The following is a 20,150-nucleotide window of genomic DNA, read 5'->3' as shown; positions in this document are numbered from 1 at the left end:
CCCACGTGACATACCGCCTCTCTTATCGATCCCCTCTCTAGCCTCAGGCATGCAACTTTATCGATAACAAGCAATCATTGTTATGAAGTTCAAGATCGACTACCTAATATTCACTTTCTCTTCGTGGCTCGGTTGAAAGCCGGTCTTAATTCACGCTGGTTCTGCAGCATGATGCATCAGCAATTTTCTCTCGAATGCAGCCAACCACACCCCGTCTACTCAAGCAATGCTGCCATGAGTGACGCCGCAACAGGCGTGGCGCGGGGGAAAAGACATGCGGCCTGTGATGAGTGCAGTATGTCTGACTTCTTGTCAAGATGAAGTACAAATTGTCTGGTACTAATCATGTTTCATCATTCTAGGAAGTCGCAAGCTGAAATGCTCAGGGGAAGCTACTGGCTGCACTCGCTGCATTAAACAAAGTCTCACTTGCCACTACTCTCTACAGAAACAGATGGGACGGCCCCCAAAGAAGCGAATGCGAGAAGATGAGGATCCATCACCACCTTTCGGCCTACCAGGGAATGAGCCATGGACCAGTGAATCGGATTTTGCTTCCCTTGGACCGTCGACCATAGAGTCAACCGAGACCGCCCCATCAGACTACAGCGGGCAGATAAATTTCTTTACGGACGCAAATAGCAACATTGACGCTGGGCAATTCCTCCTCAACAAGCCGATAGATGCAGCACCAACGACAGTCAGTCCATGGCCTGATTTCTCCAATGTCTCTTCATCAGCAGCCAATCTTTACACTCTCCCACCAGATCTATCCTTACTCCAACAGTCCTCTGCCGCCTCGTCTCCGAACTCAGAGGAATCTGACCGCCAGTGCCCTTGTCTATCCTGCCTCTACCTCTGTCTCAGCCACCTGTCTTCTCTCGCCCCATTCCCCCTCTCCCACCACAACCTATGCTCCCTCTACATCGCATCCAGAACCGCCCGAGCCGTCATCCGCTGCCAGATCTGTCCCCTCCGCTTCACAACAGGCATGCAAAATGTCACCTTCACCGGCACCTTATTGACCGTCATCGCCGATACCTGGCTACGCATATCCAAAGTTAACGCCGTCGACTTCGGCCGACAATCGGCACCACCGGCTTACGCCGCAGCAATAGATGCCTCCCCCAACCCTGCAAAAGGCTGGGAGGACTGGCTACGGCAAACCGTGCGATACCGTGTAATAGGAGGGCCGTGTGATCCGGCCGGTATGCCCCCGGGTGCAGATGATGGACCTAGCCTGCTTAGCCTTATAGAGGAAATGGAGGAGCGGCAACGGCGTTGGCATCGTTCACACCCGCTGCCTGTCGAGGAACGTCATCTTCCTATACCGAAGACGGACGGGTCCAAGGAGGAGGAATCGTGCCATGAGCGGGATGCGCTGTGCATGCGCATCATTCAGAGCGCGCGCAATGTCATTCCAAAGTTTGGTTTCCAGCCAAGTGATTATCCGGATGATGCGGTTGCCAAGAAGACCGCTTGATCTGGGACTGCCGGCATCTTCGATATAGAGGCTTGTGTTGGTGATAATGTGGCTATATGCGGGAAGCCATGTCTATATTAATACCGGGGTTTGAATTAACGACACCTAAACTTACGATTTTACGCCAATTACTATATATACTCCGATCTACTTTGAGAGGGACTAGTCTTGGTGATATATTAGCAATGTAGATTGATCTAGCGGCACGGTATGTACAAATTTGCATATCACCGAGTCCATAGGGTATTTCTTAATTTTGTAAAATTCTGGTATGATATCAAGAATATAACATTGGATGGGTGGTGACGACCATGCATGCGCCCGAAGAATGACTCCCAGAATGGATGATACAGTTACAATGTCATTAGAAGAAGCAAGTAAGAATGTCAATGTGGCTTAGAAATGAAGAGCCATTACTCTTCATCATCATCATCCACAATGTAGCGGTTCTTCTTCCGGGTTGGAGGAGTGCCTCTCTCAGGAGCCTCAGGGGAGGCTCGTTTCTGTCGGGGTCTGGCGGGCGGAAGGTCTTCCTCCTCGCCCTCGGCGTCCTCGTCTTCATCCTCCAGGACATCCTCTTCGTCGTCATCGTCGACGATTTCCGGCTCTTCGTCACTGCCCACCAGGAAACCATCGTCTTCGTCGTATTCGTCCTCGCGAGTGCGTCCGCGACGGTCGTATTCTTCTTCGTCGTCGGTGTAGATCTCGCCCCGACGATTTGGCCTGCGAGGCTTCTTCGCGCGAGGCCGGGTCGTCAGGAGACCGTCGTCATCTTCCAAGCCACCCACTGTGAGACCAGCACCTCCGGTGCGCTGGGTGAATCCGTGACGACGGCCACGGTCCATCTCGCGGTCCTGAAGCTGCTGGCGGCGGCGAGCAGCCTTCAGCTTCTCGCGCTCAGCCATTTCTGCCTGCCGCTTGGCAAGTTCGGGGTCCTCCTTGACTTCGATAACCGGCGCCGATCCGTCCAGCGTCTTCTTGCCTCCCCGGGCTGCTGCTGCCAGCGACTCCTGGAGACGCTGCACGGCATCGTCGGTTTCCACAGTTGTCGGGTAAACCGTGAGTCCATGGGTGAGGTGGGAAGTCAGCCGGAAGACAGAAGAGGCTTCTGCGGCTGCTCCCAGATAAACGTGGGAATCTAACTTGGTGTCATATTCGCCGGACTTGCTGAGAGGCGCCAGTGGCTTAGTTGAGATACGGTACTGCTCCTTTGGCGCGGACGCCAGCTGCAATGTCATGGAACCATCCTCCCAGCGGATGATACGAGCATTCGATTGCAGGAGCGACTCGTCCTGCGGGTCATGGCGCCAGCAGAGCGACGTGGCGGCTGTCGTAAATGGAGGTGGAACATAGGTCTCTGGGTTGAACTCTTCCGTTTCAACGGACAGGAAAGGGGGGACTGGCATTGTGTAGACCTAGGGTTGGCAATGGTGAGCTTGGCAACATGCAGAAGATGGATGCTTGTGAAACATACCTCGCCGTTTGAAGTCACAGGCTCCGGCGCCCGGCTCAAGCTCATGTCCATGATATTCACCGTTTCCTCATAGTCTGCGCCTCCTTCATAGTCCATGGGCTCTCCAACCCGATCATTGCGATCCACGTCATCTCCCGAATCGAGTTCTTCGTCGTCTAGCGTCCGCTGGGGTCGCCTGTATGACAGTCAATGCATGTCTTCTCACTAACCGGGACAATTGATCATACTCATTATCATCGCCAAACCCTCCATCGGAAGCGTCCGAACCAAACAGATCCGCATCATCGTAGCCGTCCGCGTTGCCCGCATCCGAGCCCGCGGGACTCTGGCTTCGCGCCGGAGCTTCACTGTGTTCACTTGCAGACGGACTGCCTGGTTGACCGGCACCTGCACTGCGCCCCGGACGGCGAACAACGTCCTCGTCTGAAGAAGACATTATGGGTGGTCAAGTGGAGCTCCGACAGGTGTGCGGCCAATGCCGAAGATGAAATGCGTTGGTGCTAGGGACGGCTGGAGAGTTCGGAGAAATTGTTTCTTGATAAGGCTTTGTAAAAAAGACTGACTGGAGGGTAGAAAAACACTAACACCAGGGCCAAAGTGGAATCAATGGGGCTGGGCGACTCTGGGAGCTGCGCGGTAGCAGTTAATTATTACTAGTTCACACTCATAAACTATGAGTTGAGTTAGTGAAAGTAACAGAGTCCCTCGGCGAAGATAATAATCCCTTCCGGGTCCAGGAGGGACTAGCGCAGCGGGCAGGTGGACGGGCCAGACCGAATCAGTCGAATTCCAGATCGGGACAACCCCAAACTCATTCATTCATTCATTCATTCCTCCTCACTTCCTCCTCAACTTTCTCTCTGTTAACTCCGTTGTGGATTGATTTCCCCTTCCCCCTCCCTCTCTTCAATCCTCTCGGGTCTCTCACTGAACTATTCTGAATTGCCTGATCGCCAGATTAGTCAGTGTTCCCGCACACGTGTGTTCCGTTCATCATGGCGACCTTCTTCCAGAGTGTGTATGTGCCTTCCCCTCCTCTTCCCCTAAATCATGCATCCCGTCCCTGTTGGACCCTTCACTCGCATGCGCTCTCTCTGGGTGGACAGTGCTGCATCATGCCTGGGCGCACCAAGGAATGATGCCCCCTGAATTCAGTGGCCACGTCCACCAGTCTGTGTCCTTTGTTTCAGCGCTGCGGCTTCATCTCCTGACGCTCTCTCCTTTTCCCTTCTGCCCCCCACATCTCCGTTTGGACACCAGCCAGAACTAACTTGCGACTTGTTCCCCCTTCCCAGCCGCCAAGGGTTTGGCAGAGGCAATAACAACAAGAACAACAACAACAATAACAATAACAATCCCGCAAAGATGAACAATGGAAGTCCGGCTCCGTCGCCGGCGTCTCAGATGCCTCCCGCCGGCCATGTGCCCAACTCGCCGTCCCTCACCTCGAGTCTCTCCGTGGACACCTCCGCCACCTACGACCCCGATGCCCCCAAGTACTTCTTCCAGGAGAAATACGCACCCCTCAATGTAAAGGGCAACTTCTTGACCTTGTGTGCCTGTCCCAAGAACGTGGAGCTGGGTGAATGGCTGGCCCATCAGAGTAAGCGGACTTGCTGCCTCCTCCGCTCGGAGAACCCCCCGCGCTGATCGCTTACTCCACACAGTCGTTGAACAATATCGCTTGCTCCATGGCATGCTCCAGGTTATCCAGGAGGTCAATAGCCTTACAGGACTGCCGATCTGCAACGAGAACACCTGCCCCACCATGTCGGCTGGTCGGTAAGTTGCTTTTTCTCCCGCGCTTAGAATTCGGAAATCGGTCTAACATGGACATTGCCGGATAGCTTGACCTACACCTGGCTGGTTGACGGTCGTGCCGCCAAGATCTCGGCCCCCAAGTTCATCAACCGTGTTGAGAAATGGATTGTCAGCAAGATTCACGACCCGGTCATGTTCCCCACGGAAAAGGTTACCGGTGTACCAGACACCTTTGCAGTCAATGAAGCGGGCGGGCCCAGCGCTACTTCCGGGGAGGAGTGGATCGGCAAGTCCAGCGGCTTCCCGCAGACGTTCTACAAGGACTGCCAGGGCATCATGAAGCAGATGTTCCGATGCTACGCCCACTTGTACCACGCGCACTGGCTGAACCCCTTCTGGCACATCAACAAGCATGACATTCTCAACATGTGCTTTGTCCACTTTGTCACGGTGGCCAAATACTACAAGCTCGTGTCTGACAAGGAAATGGAGCCTATGCAACCCCTTATCGACCTGTTCATCAAGCAGCAGCGGATCCCTCCGGAGGCGCTGGCAGGTGGCCACTGGGGCCAGCAAGCCTCTAGCTGAGCTAGGGCGCAGCAGAATTCCCATTCTTCCTTCCTCAAGCAAGAAAGTGGTCCGACCTGGCGTTGGAACCCTTTGATCGGATTAGACGAACCGACTTGATCCTATGATCGCGGTTTCATGGTGTCTTGACTTTTGCAGGACGCCTCGTGGATTACGTGACACAGAGTTGGCGTTAAGCATTTAGCATGCGGTGTGAAATATGTTCTTCCTGTGATTTCCTGCATATCCAGTCGTGGGACCCCCCACCGACTACGCGATTCTTGTAGCCTAGATTAACCTTGTGCATCCTGGCTGGACGAGAGCATTTTGAGATTATTTACCTGGAACTAGCCTGACGTGGAGATGACACTGATCAGCCAAATTGAGATTATGAACAATTAGCATGAAGATAACGTAGGGCCCCTCTTCCGGGAGGACTAGATAGTTCAACTAGCATGGAGACAATTAGCGGCGTGACGTCTCTCATGCTTTGACCGTATTCAGTAGAGAGGGCTGAACGGACAGCAGGGATTGAATAGCCTTCAAGTTGCAACATTGCGACACTCTTGGCAGTAGGTGAGGTAGTTGGTAGCTGCACATATAGAAGATCCCGTATGCGACAGATGGATATCTTGCAAATATTGCGTTGTACCTTTCCTTGTCTCGAATTCATCACCCAGACGGAGGTTCATCACTAGAGATAGACTCCCTCCTGATCCTGATCGTGATCTTGATTCCGGTCCTCATTCCCCGCAGCGGGGTTCCGCACCTCCTCCGTCCCTTCTACCGTTCCATTCCCATTTCCATTGGCATTCGCTTCCCCATTTGCTTTCTCCTTCTCCGGATCGTCCAGCTCAATCCATTTCTGTCCCCTGTTCTCCACCTCTGTCTTCAGTAGCTCGATCCTCTCCAGCATCGACACCGCGACGTCCTCGTTCTCCTTGATATAGACCTCGAGTTCTTGCTTTTCGGCTTCCGTGTCACATGACTCGTTGATAAATGTCCTCAGTTCCTGGTTGGAGCGGTGGAGGTGTGCCATGGAGTTGCGGATCTCGGAGACTTTCGCGTAGAGCACAGGGAGGGGAAGCTCTTTGATGGCTTCGGCGAAGGCGGCGGGGCTGATGGGAAGGGATTCGGCGGACATGGTTGCTTGCTTGCGTTGAGGTTTGATGCGTATATGTAAGATGAGATGAGGGGCTTGATAGATAGAGGTAAGTAGAAGATAGATGAAGATGGTTCTATAGCAATCCAGTAGTCATTCTTCTGAGAAGTTCAGTTGAAGCTTATCGGAAAGGGAATGTAATGGTGTTATCTCCACGTGATGGGGCCACGTGCATGAGGCTATTCGGGGATGATGTTTCTTTTCTAGAACAAGACTAGAAATTACTCAGTTCGCAGTGACCTCAATTGAACTAAGATTGTAGGTGGCTTTCCCATTGCGCCATGTGTTCCATGCACACATAACCCAGGGGACTACTAGCTCTACCAACCATCAAGTATACTGCTTAGTCTCACTGCGGAACAATTCTCTCGGCAGACGGAGAAAATCCGGCTCTCTCCGCACTCCATCGAATCCACCACCACCAACAATCAACATCATCGTCCATTGCGACACGGGTTCCCAGACCCCCCGTTGCAGGAGATGAACAATGCGTTGGGCGTAGCCTGGCGCATACCATGCGCGGGGCTCCGTGCCTCGAGCTGGCTTGCCCCATCAACATCAACATCACCTCTCCGCTCCTCCGCTCCTCTTCGTCTCTCCACCTCTACAGCCACCCTCCCATGGCAACCCGATAGCATCGCCAGGCGCCTTTTAAGCTCCTGGTCAAGCCAATCCTCACCCCTCTCTAGACAACCAACCACTCCCTCCTCATCCCTCATTCCCATCCGCTCCCTCCACAGTACCCACCCTCTCCGCGCCAACCACCCAACATCTCCAGACCAATCCCAAGAACAAGGCGCCCATCCCCGCTCAACACCCTTCACGACCACCGAACTCAAGACTATCTTCGGCCCACGTACGAAACTTCCCCCAGCCCTTGCGAACCGCGTCCTCGCCGTCCTCCACGGCCGCCGTCTCCTCGGCACCCTGGACCTAAACCTCCCCGCTGATATCGTCCGCTCCGTGCACCCGCGCAGTCTCGAGCTAGCACTCAAGTACCTCCGCGCGAACTACCCGGTTGACGAAGATGCCGCGATCCTGGCCCGCGTGGAGCGCGAAATGGACGAGGAGGAAGCAAGAAATGTACAGCGGTACATGCCGCAGGGTGGTGAGTATGGCGCCGATGTGAATGGGGGCGCAAGTGCGTCGCATAATCCGTCGGGAAAGAGTGTGTTGGAGGAAGTCCGGACGCAGAATGAAGCGTACTTGCTGGCCGAGCAGGAGAGGAAACGACAGGAGTGGTTGTCCCGCGGCATGCAGCATGATGAGAGGGTTAGGCGCTCATTGGAGAAGAATAGTCTTGCTCTGCGGGATGTGGATGAGAAGACTGCGCTGGAGATTGCGCCGAAAGGTACGCTTTAATGGTGGATTTGGTTTATTGTTGGTGACTGACGATCTCTTTTGCGTGCAGACCGACAACTTGCGGACCCTAAGCAGCGTCCTGTTCTCGCTTGGGTGCAGAAGAATTACATGGCTGCGGAGGACTTGGACTTTGATCTAAACAAGCTCACCCTGGTAGGTTCTTTCATTATCATCTTGCATGTTATTTCCTTGTCTAATCTATAAACAGCGTCAACGGCTTCTCCCCTCACTTGCGTTCGTGCTCCTAACCCTGGGTCTCTGCTACGCCTACACAATGTATTACGAACCGCCCGCAACCTCCGACAGACTATGGCCCAATATTCCTCGCTCAGCTGCAACGGTCGGCACCATCATCGGTATCAATACTGCTATCTTCGCGCTCTGGTGGTTCCCTCCGTGCTGGAGACTCTTCAACCGTTACTTGATCAGCATCCCTGCCAACCCTAATCCTCCCGTGAGACTCCTCGGCAACATCTTCAGCCATCAGTACCCTAAACATCTGATCTCGAATATGCTGTTTCTATGGTTCATTGGAACCAAGTGTGAGTTTCTCTCTCATATCCTTGCTTTAATATTCGCAAACCCAAAACTGACCTGTGTGTGACTGCTCACAGTGCACGATGAAATCGGCCGCGGAGAGTTCCTATCTCTCTACATCGCCTCTGGAGTTGTCGGCTCGTTCGTCACCCTCACGGCTCACTGTCTCATGGCTCAATGGACTGTGAGCGCGCTCGGTGCCAGTGGTGCCCTCTCTGGCGTTGTGGCAGCTTACTGCACGTTGAATGCCAAGTACGTACCCCATCCTTTCCTCCTCTCATCTTCAATCTCAACTAATAACACCCTACAGCGAAAACTTGCAATTCTTTTTCCTCCCCGAAGAATGGAAGAAGATGCTTTCCGTCCCTGGATGGACCATCATTACCACCATGGTTGCTCTGGAGTCAATCTCATTGGTCCGCCGACTACGTGGTCCTCATAAGCTCGATCACTGGGCCCATATGGGTGGCTACTTGACGGGTATTTCCTGGGCTTTGTGTCGGCCAAAGACGGAGCGGAAACATCCTGAGAGTGGGACTACTTGGTATCGCTGGCTGTCTTCGAAGAATTAGGACCTTGCCTGGTGTTGTTGGCTACGGATAACTGGTAGCTGTGTATTTATAGTTTCGCATTCTAGAAGGCTAGATTGTATGGATATCTTCTCTATCTAGGGGTTTGGGCCATGTCGTAAATCTGGGGACGCATTTATTGTCGGGATGATGTCTGGTTCTTGCTCCTGTTTTCTCTGTATGTACCCTATTCGAGGCAAGGACAGGAGTTAGATGGACAAACACATCATAGAGATAAAGGATACTCCGGTAGTCACCTTCTTGAATCTTCATCCTCTCCTGCGCTAACGAGATATCTGGTTTCGTGGGATGTGTCAATGGGTATCTCTCTGGCATCATGGTACTTCCCGGCGCATCGCCACGACAATATGGTTAGAGCCACACATAGACTGCATATGGAACAAGTCGGGTGGAGATTGTCTGGAGTCATCAGCTTCTCACTAGCAAGTTTGTCTGTTTATAAATAAAACATACTTCCTTTCCCACGCGCGTACGCATGGCACCTCTCCTGTGCCGACGCGCACGTCCCACATATAATTTCGAGTTCATGCAGTTGCTATATCCATACTTGTATATGCAAATTGTAGAACGCATCAGTATGTAGGGTCCTCTTCATTTTTCCTTCTTGAGGTGCCCTGGCGAAGACCCATTTCTCTCCAGTCACTGGCCTAGCCCAGCGTGTCAGTGAATGGCACCTCGCTCACGTCCCAAGTTCGCTTCTCACAGAAGAACCTTTATCTGCTCAATATTATTCCTTCCTCAAGAGATCCTGATCTTTCCAATCCACGCCGTTCTACATCATCTTCGTTGTCGCCTCGATTCACTGGTTCTCTTTCAATCTACATCTCCTCAACCCTCTCTTCCTCTACATTGATCCTTCACGGTCCGTTGCTTCAGCACACGCTCGTCCCTTTGCACCCGAGACACGGTTTACGCGTTGCTACTGCTTCGTGGTTGTTGTATGAACAATCCTCGGGTGCCTTCAAATCCTGCCTGTTTTTGTCACCATGCCAGGCCAGGTCCTCGTAAGGTCTGAAGTCGAGCCCCTCTCCCTCATCCCAAAACTCGTGAAGAGCTGCAAAGGCGCTATATTGGATCCACAGGAGCTCGAAAATTTCACCTTTTCCCTTCAAGGATTGGAAGAATGCCATACCACTAATGAGGGGTTGGATCACGTTTCGAGAGTGGCCAAGGCAGCCCTAATTGAACCTCCCATGCATGATGTTGAGTGTTTCGAGACAACGTGGGCAACAGACTCCATTGCTTTCTCTGCCGAAGGAAGCGCTAATGTCGAAGAACTCTCTGATGTCGACGAATGTCCGACAAGCGAACCCCCAGCGTATATTCTGACATGGTTTGGGTTGAACAAGATTGACTATCACTTGTACCTCGCTCACAATGAAAGAGGCATGGACGATAATACGAGACGCAACAGCATGTTTATGTTTGATGGCGATGAGTGCCGTCCTTGTCCTTACAGTCAGCTATCTGATCTGCAAACTTATTATCCAAACGGTGTCGGTAAAGATAAAGACCCTATTATGCTGATCAATTGCTTGCCTGTACGTGGTAATCCTGCTGTTCCCGCTGACAAGGCCTATATCTTGGGTTTTGATTTTGACAGCGGGAATCTCTTCGTCCGCCAATTTGCCTGGTTACCAGAATACATGGACGACGTCTGGTGCGTCTGGAACGAGGGCTTTAACCGGTACGAAGTGCAAATAAAAGCCTTGCGTGATACCCTCAGGCAATGCATTGACGAATGTGAGCTGGATCCGGGCGTGGGTATTCTTAGCAAGGGCAAATACGTTGTGGACAACTGGGAGGGTGTGGGAGTCAGCGAAGATCCCGGCATGGAGCTGGTGATTGTCATCAAGTTCTGTTTGTGGGTTGTGGATATGGCAGAGCCGATGATCCTGCCCTCTGTTCCTGGATCTGAGTCGCTCGTTGGAGATTTCCAGAGGTACGAGGAGGAGTGCCGCAGAATCTTGGCCTGCGCCTCAGCTAGATTCTGGAAGCGTGTCCAGAAAGGCTATACGGAAGAGCAAGAAAGATGCGAGAAAGCCAGGAGCCGCTACATCGATGACTTGATGACCCTTCACGTGCCTGAAGCACATGAGATTGAGAACGTCAAAAGATGTGCGCCCAGTCTGGATACTGCCAGCAAGCTTCGCCAGCAGTATCAAGATGGGCGAAGGGAATGTCACGAGCAAGGCTTGCAGGACGTGTTTACCCTTCCAAAGAATGCCAGTATCTCCAAGTCTCCTGAATCTACTTTCAGAGATATAGTTGAGAGATCGAAACAGGCATTGGCGTCAAGCATGCTGTCCTCTCCTCCTAAGGCTCCGCAGGCTAACTCACGTCGCTTCGCTCAGGCCCAATCGCATAGTGACTGGATTGCTACAGCATCGGGGCATAGCACTTCCTCAAGTGAAGAGGATAGCTATTCTGACGCCTCTGAGTCACGCAAATCACCCGTTCCAGTGTTATTGAGGCGGATGTCTGACCTTTCGCAGGCACATCCAGAACTTGACAATGTCAGTATTCGCGAACAGTTGGAGGCGATTCTTTCCGAGATGAAACTGACTACGGGGTAAGGCCCTGTGGAGAAAGGGGATGCAGCTCAGGGTTTATGGCCTGGGGAAAAGGAAGTTGGAGTTTGCATGCTGGTAAAGGACAATATCCCCAGTCCAGATCTTGATTAACATGATGGATTTAAATGCATGGCGCTCTGTGGAGTGCGTTGGAAGTGAAGCACTCTGGATGTTTTGAGTCCGGAGCTGGTCTAAATGCGGATGTTTGGAGTCACTTTGAGGATGATCATCTGGTGGACCATTCTAGCGTTCTGTTGGAGTTTATGGCCGTTTCTTTGTATCCTTTGAGGTTGGTTGATGGATAATCAGTTCTCCTTCATCCTTGCGCAGGTTGGAGATGTCTGTACCTCTTTCTTAATAAGCTCTATCACATGCAAGCCTTACATCTGCGCCCTCATGCCATTGTAGTAAGACGTGGACCTTTTCATCATATCATAATTGACTGGGATTAAGTGTCTCTTAATTTCATCAATATCAAGATCTCCAGTTGAAGCCACAGACTGCGAGGAGGCTGGGTGATCTTCGGGACTTCTAAGGCAAAGATGCTAATTAGTATAGCAGTAATGATAGTATGAGCAACATATACAGCAGCTTCCGTTTCATTGGTACTAAATCTACGAAGAATTCCACGAGAGCGGGACAGACGATACACAGCATCACGTGGGTGCATATACTTCAATCGCCTGCATCAGGAAGGCACGGCACTGACTATTTTCATACATAAAGCATCTACTTCGGTTACTTACTTCTCGACAAGGCATCTGTCATTCCTCTGGGCAGACATCATCCTTAGTTCCCTAGATAGTGCTTGATGTTGATAACCACTAATTAGTCATTGTATGTCACATAAAGTAGCCATAGCAGAATAGCCATGTGCAGGAATTGGATGAGACACAGACATACATGTCCTGTAATGAAACAAACACGTTGGAAATGAACTGAATCATTACGATCCACCGCCAAGTATTCTCAGCTAGGCAGCCACAGCGATGCTGCACCGCCGCCTACCAATCGGGGTTAGCCGCAAAGGCAGGTGTGGCTTGAGAGTGGCTCTGCAGTGGGACAGCCGGCCATGGATCGCCCCACCGGGTTTGCCGGCAGGAGGCCATTGGCCCAGGTGGGAAGGTTAAGCGCCCCGCTATCTCTGGGCAGTCATCACCAGCTCTTCGCTCCTGTCCAATCAATTGACAGCTCATAAGATGAGCCAAGGAAACAAACGATCAGCGGTAATCCTGGACGCGGTTTGGGAATTATCATTTTCAGGGAGAATCGTGTACATCGTGTACTTACCGTGTACCATTTAGCCGACATCCATGGTAGTGCCTGACCCAGCTTCGTAAGGTATCTAACTCCTTCTCCTCCCTAATGGGGCCCTATAGTTGGATACTTTCGTACTTACTATACAGAGTACATCCCTACCCGGTCTTGGTCGCAGAGCTAAGCTGACCCCCTGAGAACTGCTGCCAAGATCGCTAATCTGTCGGAGAATTGGGGGTCCGCGCAGTCTGCAAAGGAGTCCGCATTAGAAATCTTCCCTTTATGAAGAGTCCACGGTGATTGGAGGATTGAGATCTACTGTGCATTTCAATTTTTGGCGAGAGTCCCTGAGGGCACAAGTGCCACTAAGTACTTACCTACCTACTAAATACTACTAGATTGATAGGTACCCGTCACTAATAATCCGCCCCCGTGTAACTTCACCCTGCACACTCTCGAGGTACATGCAGGCAAAGCAAACCAGCCTTGTGCCCGTCCTTCCCTTCCATTCATCCCACCCACCCTCCTCTCTCTCTCGCTTTCTCTCTCTCTCTCTTTCCGTCATTCTCTCTCGGTCTTCCCTTCTCAGCCCTGCAGCCCTACTGGGTAACTCCGCTGCCATCCCCTCCCTTCTACTTTGGACCTGTACCCGATTCCATTCCGGTTGTCGTGCGACCGTCGCTTGACTCGCTTCCATATTCTTGGAGCCTGCCATACGAGGTCTTAATTATTCTCTCTCTCTCTCTCTCTCTCTTACGCTTGGTCCCTCACCTAGCTGCATCTTATATTTTCGGAAAGTCAGCTGGCAGTTCCTCGGCCTTACGAAAACAAGCATTGGCTGTATTCTGTCGTTCCTTCCTTAACTTGACTTTCGGGCTCACTCCTTCCTTCCCCTTCCAAACAATCTCTCTCAACCCGCGCCCTGCCCTTCCTTCCTTATTCATTCTTGTCCTCTTGGCTGTTTTCTTGATACCCTGTGCCTGTCTTTTTTTTATTTTTCTCTTTCCTGCTTTGCAATAATTACTACCACTTCCATATCGTCTGCCATTTCCTGTTCTGCTCCGTTTCCGATAATTCCGGTAATTTTGGTATTCTACATCTACTCCAACTTCAACCTCTACTTCTACTTCGACTACTACTGCCAACACTAATCGAATCCTCCCGGCATGGCTCTTCCCGGTAAGCTGCCGTCTTGCAACCCCTTGACGCTTCAATCCAGGCTTCATTGCCCACGGTACTCGGGATCTTGTAGCTGACATCATCAGACCATGCCCCTGTCGCGACCATGAATGGCCATGCGTCCGACCTCAATGCCCAGGTGGACGTAATCTGCGGCCCTCTGATCAATTTTAAGAATATGGTTGTCAATCCATCTTCGTCCACTTGGCGTGGGAGCGTCTTGATCGTTACAAAGCCGGGTCAGAGCCAGCCACGGCTGCTCTTACGCCAGGTCGGCCCCATTGGGGCCAGCTACGCCGGCAATGGTGCTCGAGCAGGAGACTCCGCGGTGACCGTGGATGGTGTCCGTCTGTATGAAGATCCCCAGAAAGCATTCTGGCGTTTCTCCCTCTCGTTCGCTCTGGAATCATATGAAGCGCGCTGGGAATACGCGATTCCAGGGTTCACATATGTAGAGGGCGACAAAGCACCTCTGTCATGGGACTTTGTGGTTCCTTCTGTAAACCAGTCAATGCGTATGATGTTCCATTCGTGTAATGGCTTCTCGGTCGGCACGGACATGAACGCATGGGTTGGGCCTAACCTCTGGAATGATGTCTTGCGCGTGCACGCCCAGAAACCCTTCCACGTCATGATCGGGGGTGGCGATCAACTCTACAACGATGGCATCCGTGTGGATGGACCGCTTAAGGAATGGACTTCCATCTCCAATCCTCATACAAGACGTGCCCACAACTTCGACAACAGCCTGCGCGCCAGGTGCGACGAATACTACTACGCAAACTATGTCCGATGGTACTCTACCCAGCCATTCAAGGGTGCCAACGGGCGGATTCCCCAAATCAACATCTGGGACGATCATGATATCATTGACGGCTTCGGCTCGTACACTGACCATTTCATGCGCTGCTCCGTCTTTCGAGGTATTGGCGGCGTTGCCTTCAAGTATTACTGCCTCTTCCAGCATCACATCGCCCCGCCAAAGTCGACCTACACCACCGATGCCCCTCAAACAATGCACGCCGTCAACGGCACCGCCGGCGCGGATCCGCGACAGCTGGAGAACACTTTTGTCCTGGACGAACAGCAGGAAGATGACAGCTGGATCATCGGTAAGCGTCCAGGACCTTACGTGGAGGAAAGGAGCAGGAACCTGTACATGCGTCTCGGCAAGCGGATTGCCTTCATTGGCGTTGATGCGCGCACCGAGCGCACTCGTCACCAGGTGAACTACCCAGACACGTATGACCTTATCTTCTCTCGGCTCCAGAGCGAAGTGGCGGCGGCCAACGGAGATATCAAACACCTGGTCGTGCTTCTGGGTGTCCCGATTGCGTATCCCCGCCTTGCATGGCTGGAGAACATCTTGAGTTCGCCCATTATTGCCCCGATTCGTCTGCTGAACAAGCGGTTTGGTTTCGCAGGAGGTCTGTTCAACCAGTTTGATGGCCAGGTGGATTTGTTGGATGACCTAGACGATCATTACACGGCCCGCCAACACAAGAAAGAACGGCGGGTCTTCATCCAGCGTCTGCAGGACTTTGCCAAGGCCCATTCAGTACGTGTGACGATTCTGGGTGGTGATGTGCACTTGGCGGCCATCGGAAGATTCTATTCGAATCCCAGTCTTCGCATTCACAGTGAGAATGATCCGCGGTACATGGTCAATGTCATTAGCAGTGCGATCACCAATAAGCCTCCGCCGAAGGCCGTCGCAAATCTCCTCGCGCGGCGAAACAAGCTCCATCACATGGATTCGTCTACCGACGAGACGCTGATGGACTTCTTTGACCGCCAGCCCGGTGGGCAGGAGAAGAGTGCCTCCTGGAATAAGGTGACGATGCCATCGCGAAACTATGCCTGTATCACGGAGATTGAGACGCCCGCATCTAATGGCAATGCCGCCGCGGCTCAGGACGAAATTACTTCGTTTCCCCTTCCCATGGACGGGCACTCTCCCCTCCACAAGGGCGAGAAGAACGCCGGCTCGAGTCACCCTGCCGCCGATGGGTTCAGTAGCAGCAGCGAGATGTGGGGAGGTCTGGACGTGGCCATCCGGGTGGAGATCAACCCCCAAGATCGGGAGGCAACAACTGATGGCTATGCCTTCAGCAGTAAGTTCCATGTATGCAGCTTCTTTGGCCTTCATTCACTGACTCGCGGCATAGTTCCCGCTTTGGCTTATGTGCCATCCGAAGCTGACTCTCGGCCCAATTCCCGCGCTCGCTCCCTGCGCCCTCGATCCCTTCGTCCGCCATCTCGCCAGTCAGCGCGTCGTCCCCAAAGCGCAGTCTAATGGTGGACAGACCGCCGATTGTGACAGCTGTCTATATCCGTGCCGTCCGTTCGGTGCATGAATATCAGGTGAGGTTCAGTCCAAACGTTAGTTGCTTTGAATGCAGGTACCATTTTCTGGTCATGTAGGATATATCCATTTGCGTGTCATATACTTTTTCTGTTATTTGAATACCTAATGCAGTTGTCGTATTCATTGTTCTGAATGATCGATGCTTTTTCTTCTTCTTTTCTTTAAGCTCCCAGGCAACCATCCACGATTCATATTTGTCAAACTTATCGTTGGCTTTTCAACTTGGCAGAGTGCTTAGTGTTCTCACCGATTCCATGTACATTGTTATAGGATCGGTCATGCTGCGAATAGCACGGTCATACTCCGGTTGGAAGATCGACATGGCTGGAACCGCATCCTTCTGATGTATGTACGGAAGTGCGTTGAACAAAGCGGGTAATGCGACAATGATGTATCTCCAGGGTTACACTCGAACAGCTACACGTGTTCTTCATCATAGAGTATAATTGGAATTGGTGGCGCCACTGAGAGTGACCGCAGACTCTGTCTCCAAATGTGCGACTTGTCACATCTGTCCAAGTCCGCACATTTGGGCCACCACCCCCAGCAGCCCTGCCAGCAACTATGTCTGCTGCCTTCTACGTATCGCATCCAGATTCAGTGTTGGCCTGGGGCCTGCATCGGTCAACCTACTCTGACTCGTATCTAATAGTCTTTCTGATATGCTTGCTCCGAGGCTGCGCGCCATGCTGACGCATGTCTCGGTCGCCATGCAAGGGCGCTCAGCCAGAGTGCAGCAACATGATTATTACCGCTTCCCACCAGTAACTTTCTAATCTCAACAAGAGGTCCATATAGTTATTGCCTGTTGTGTTACATAAGACAATGTCACCTCCTATTCAGGCCTGCAAGGGCGTGTGACCGATTCCGGGCTGTTCGTCCAGGGGCAGCGGGCACGAGCATGTATATCCCACAAACACTTACCACATCGTTTAGCTCGGTCATTGTATCCAACCACCTGAGTTGATTCTTGCGATGGATGCGACCAGAAATGTCGAACTGGCGAGGCCTGGCAGCCATGGGCAAAACAAAGTCGCACAGATATCCCAACTGGGAGAGAAACACGAGCAGGAGGGTCTCGAAGCATCGAGGTACAAGCCGCAATTGCGTTGTAACCGCTCGGTCTTCACTCTTCTTTTCCAGACATTAGCCATTGCGGCGATCCCCTTTGGAGAAGGAGGGCCTCTCCTCGATGCCATCTATGGCGGTGGCCCATTGTCCGTCTTCGTCGGCTGGATCGTCGTTTGCCTCTTATGCGAGTGTATCGCCCTCTCGCTTGCTGAGCTCGCGTCTCGATATCCCACCTCAGCTGGGCCCTACTACTGGTCCTACCGGGTTGCAGGACGCTCCAAAGCAGCTGTATCCTTCGTTACCTGTTGGGTCTGGCTGATTGGCAACTGGACCATCACTCTATCGGTCAACTTCGGGTTGGCATCGATAGTCTCGGCCTCGATCTCAATGTTCCATCCAGAATGGACAATTACTAGCTGGCAACTTCTGCTGATCTTATACGCCGTCTTGTTGGGAGCATTCTTCATCTGTACATTCGGTAACCGGTATCTACCTCAGGTGGACATGATCAGCGCAGCCTGGACGGTGCTGACAATTCTCGTCATCCTCATTGCGCTCTCTGTCAAGGCGGGTGCCGGCAGGCATAGTGCTGCCTACGCATTAGGTCACTACGACTCCAGCTTGTCGGGATGGTCGGGCTTCTCCTTCTTCATCGGACTTCTCGCGCCTGCATACACGTTCTGTGCCATCGGCATGGTTTCCTCCATGGCAGAAGAATGCAACAAGCCAGCCGTGGAGGTACCATGGGCCCTCAGTCTCTGTGTCCCTGTGGGGGGTATAGCAGGTCTATTCTTCGTCCTTCCCATCTGCTTCACTCTCCCTCCTCTGGAAGATATAATCAATGCCCCTGTTGGCCAAGCTCTGCCATATATTTTCCATGTAGTCATGGACAGTCCCGGCGGCGGCCTTGGCCTCACTGTGCTTGTTTTAGTAGTCAATTTCTGCGCTAGCATCAGCATTACCGTCTGTGCTTCACGAGCCAGTTGGGCCATCGCTCGAGACGACGCTATCCCCCTCTCGCGACTATGGGCGCGTGTACACCCGGGCCTTGGCGTACCTGTCTGGTCCTTGACCTTTGGTACCATCATTCAGATGCTTCTAGGGCTCATTAACCTTGGCAGCAGCAGCGCCTTCACTGCCTTTGTCTCTGCGGGCGTCATTGCACTAGCAGCCTCGTACGCCATTCCCATTGCACTGAGCCTTCTGAACGGCCGTCGCGAGGTATCCCAAGCTCCATGGACCTGCGGTCCCATCCTTGGGCCAATCGTCAACGTCATCGCCTTGTGTTGGATTGCGTTCGAGTTGGTTATTTTTAGTATGCCAACCTCGTTGCCAGTCACTCGCGTTTCCATGAATTACGGCTCTGTTGTCGTTGTAGGGTTCATGGCTATCTCGGCATTCTGGTACGCTGTGTATGCGCGGAAATGTATGTCTCCTCCATTCCACTCCATACCACATGATTTTCTAGATAGTAGCTAACCATATAATAGCTTTCAAGGGTCCGCTGGCATCAATTGAGATGATGTGACTTTATGTTGATTCTAATGTCAGGTAACGAAATGTTTACGATTTCGGTATTTCTCAACGGTAGTCACGGTGTTTGCTCTGCTTCACGTCTTTACCAAAAGTACCCGATACTCTGAGTATATCTGACCCGTATAATTTAAGTCTGTCCCACACATCTTTATGCAAATCCGTAATGCGAGGTGGATCCGATTCCATTCTGAATTCTACAGCTTTGATATCAGCGTAGATTTAGTCTCCCGACTAGGCCGAATCGTAACTGGAAGATCAGCCTTTCGGGAAACCGCGGCATAATAGAGGGCCATTGTAGACCGCGCATTAGTATTCGGGGGATGAATATATCACCAGTTAGTGATTGTTATCATAAAACTCGTAGCTACTTTAGGTATGAGTATTGTGCCAGTTTCAACGTGATAGATCTTCTGTTGGGTATACTTGAACAGATATTATTATTATTATTATTATTATTATTATTATTATTATGATGGAATTATACTCAAATATAGCACATCTAAGGCACTCTTGCTGAGTCACTAACGGCCAGAAGAAGTCAGATACTTCCCTAACACATGCTAGTAATTTTTCATCCTAACCAGATACAGGCGGTACGTCGTCATGTAGATCCTATATAAGAATTATAATTCTATCTCTTATACCACATCCGGATTGGCCGTCTTCGTGTATTGGTATAAAAGTCTATAGGAAAACCTCATGGGAAAATCCATATAGAAATTCTTATTACACTCGGTATAGAGACAGCGAAGGGGAGAGATATGAATGAGAACTATGCTCCATGACCTCCCTTAATATATGTTGGATACATTCTCCTTCCTGGCACTGGGTGTGTGTCTGATTTCCCCTCTTTCACTGTGGTATCTTAAGGCAGCCGCGGGGATCGAACCCACTACACTTTGTACTAGCGTGGAGTTGAGGAATCTCTCTCAGACGCTCTGTAGGAGTGTCATCCAGGATGGCTTACCACTTAGACCATCCGGCCACCAACTTGAACAGATATATATATCCGCATGATGCGGTAGGGACAGCTCAAGTGAGGCTCAGAGAACAGACGAACAACTACTGCCGCATGACTGGTATCTGAATTTCGGCTAGTACAAAATAGTGCAAGCTTCAATACTATGACGTACATCCATAACATGATTATTTAGTTTATTCTGCACTACGGAAAAGTAGGTTGAAAGGTCATGCAGTCAAGTTTTCAACTCCTTCCTTTCACCAATACAG

General features: G+C 51.6%; 9 protein-coding genes across 9 annotated transcripts; 6 read left to right on the top strand and 3 right to left on the bottom strand.

Annotated features, from left to right (window-relative positions):
* Positions 1–168: 168 nt before the first annotated feature.
* An08g00710 (uncharacterized protein) lies at positions 169–1,483 on the top strand (the record flags this gene model as incomplete). Its single annotated transcript, XM_001392152.3, has 2 exons — positions 169–295; positions 363–1,483. The coding sequence occupies 2 exons, from the start codon at positions 169–171 to the stop codon at positions 1,481–1,483; spliced, it is 1,248 nt and encodes a 415-aa protein (XP_001392189.3).
* Positions 1,484–1,896: 413 nt separating this feature from the next.
* On the bottom strand, positions 1,897–3,393 carry An08g00700 (uncharacterized protein; the record flags this gene model as incomplete). Its single annotated transcript, XM_001392151.1, has 3 exons — positions 1,897–2,898; positions 2,958–3,132; positions 3,185–3,393. 3 exons carry the CDS (start codon positions 3,391–3,393, stop codon positions 1,897–1,899), a joined length of 1,386 nt encoding a protein of 461 aa, XP_001392188.1.
* A 559-nt stretch (positions 3,394–3,952) lies between these two features.
* On the top strand, positions 3,953–5,306 carry An08g00690 (uncharacterized protein; the record flags this gene model as incomplete). The annotated part of the gene is made up of 4 exons (XM_001392150.3): positions 3,953–3,975; positions 4,253–4,560; positions 4,625–4,739; positions 4,805–5,306. The coding sequence occupies 4 exons, from the start codon at positions 3,953–3,955 to the stop codon at positions 5,304–5,306; spliced, it is 948 nt and encodes a 315-aa protein (XP_001392187.1).
* Positions 5,307–5,673: 367 nt separating this feature from the next.
* On the bottom strand, positions 5,674–6,429 carry An08g00680 (hypothetical protein; the record flags this gene model as incomplete). Its single annotated transcript, XM_001392149.3, has 2 exons — positions 5,674–5,877; positions 6,055–6,429. 2 exons carry the CDS (start codon positions 6,427–6,429, stop codon positions 5,674–5,676), a joined length of 579 nt encoding a protein of 192 aa, XP_001392186.3.
* A 498-nt stretch (positions 6,430–6,927) lies between these two features.
* Positions 6,928–8,918, top strand: An08g00670 (uncharacterized protein; the record flags this gene model as incomplete). The annotated part of the gene is made up of 5 exons (XM_001392148.3): positions 6,928–7,798; positions 7,859–7,962; positions 8,018–8,351; positions 8,424–8,598; positions 8,657–8,918. 5 exons carry the CDS (start codon positions 6,928–6,930, stop codon positions 8,916–8,918), a joined length of 1,746 nt encoding a protein of 581 aa, XP_001392185.1.
* A 1,004-nt stretch (positions 8,919–9,922) lies between these two features.
* On the top strand, positions 9,923–11,512 carry An08g00660 (hypothetical protein; the record flags this gene model as incomplete). The annotated part of the gene is made up of 1 exon (XM_001392147.1): positions 9,923–11,512. One exon carries the CDS (start codon positions 9,923–9,925, stop codon positions 11,510–11,512), a length of 1,590 nt encoding a protein of 529 aa, XP_001392184.1.
* Positions 11,513–11,825: 313 nt separating this feature from the next.
* Positions 11,826–12,456, bottom strand: An08g00650 (hypothetical protein; the record flags this gene model as incomplete). The annotated part of the gene is made up of 5 exons (XM_059748798.1): positions 11,826–11,850; positions 11,894–12,054; positions 12,184–12,217; positions 12,256–12,333; positions 12,413–12,456. The coding sequence occupies 5 exons, from the start codon at positions 12,454–12,456 to the stop codon at positions 11,826–11,828; spliced, it is 342 nt and encodes a 113-aa protein (XP_059603879.1).
* A 1,476-nt stretch (positions 12,457–13,932) lies between these two features.
* Positions 13,933–16,241, top strand: An08g00640 (uncharacterized protein; the record flags this gene model as incomplete). Its single annotated transcript, XM_001392145.1, has 3 exons — positions 13,933–13,945; positions 14,032–16,059; positions 16,114–16,241. 3 exons carry the CDS (start codon positions 13,933–13,935, stop codon positions 16,239–16,241), a joined length of 2,169 nt encoding a protein of 722 aa, XP_001392182.1.
* Positions 16,242–16,999: 758 nt separating this feature from the next.
* An08g00630 (uncharacterized protein) lies at positions 17,000–18,912 on the top strand (the record flags this gene model as incomplete). The annotated part of the gene is made up of 3 exons (XM_001392144.3): positions 17,000–17,077; positions 17,250–18,810; positions 18,875–18,912. 3 exons carry the CDS (start codon positions 17,000–17,002, stop codon positions 18,910–18,912), a joined length of 1,677 nt encoding a protein of 558 aa, XP_001392181.3.
* Between the last annotated feature and the right edge of the window lie 1,238 nt (positions 18,913–20,150).

Source organism: Aspergillus niger (genome assembly GCF_000002855.4).
Source record: "Aspergillus niger supercontig An08".
NCBI classification, from domain to species: Eukaryota; Fungi; Ascomycota; class Eurotiomycetes; order Eurotiales; family Aspergillaceae; genus Aspergillus; species Aspergillus niger.
This window is presented reverse-complemented; position numbering and strand designations above follow the sequence as displayed.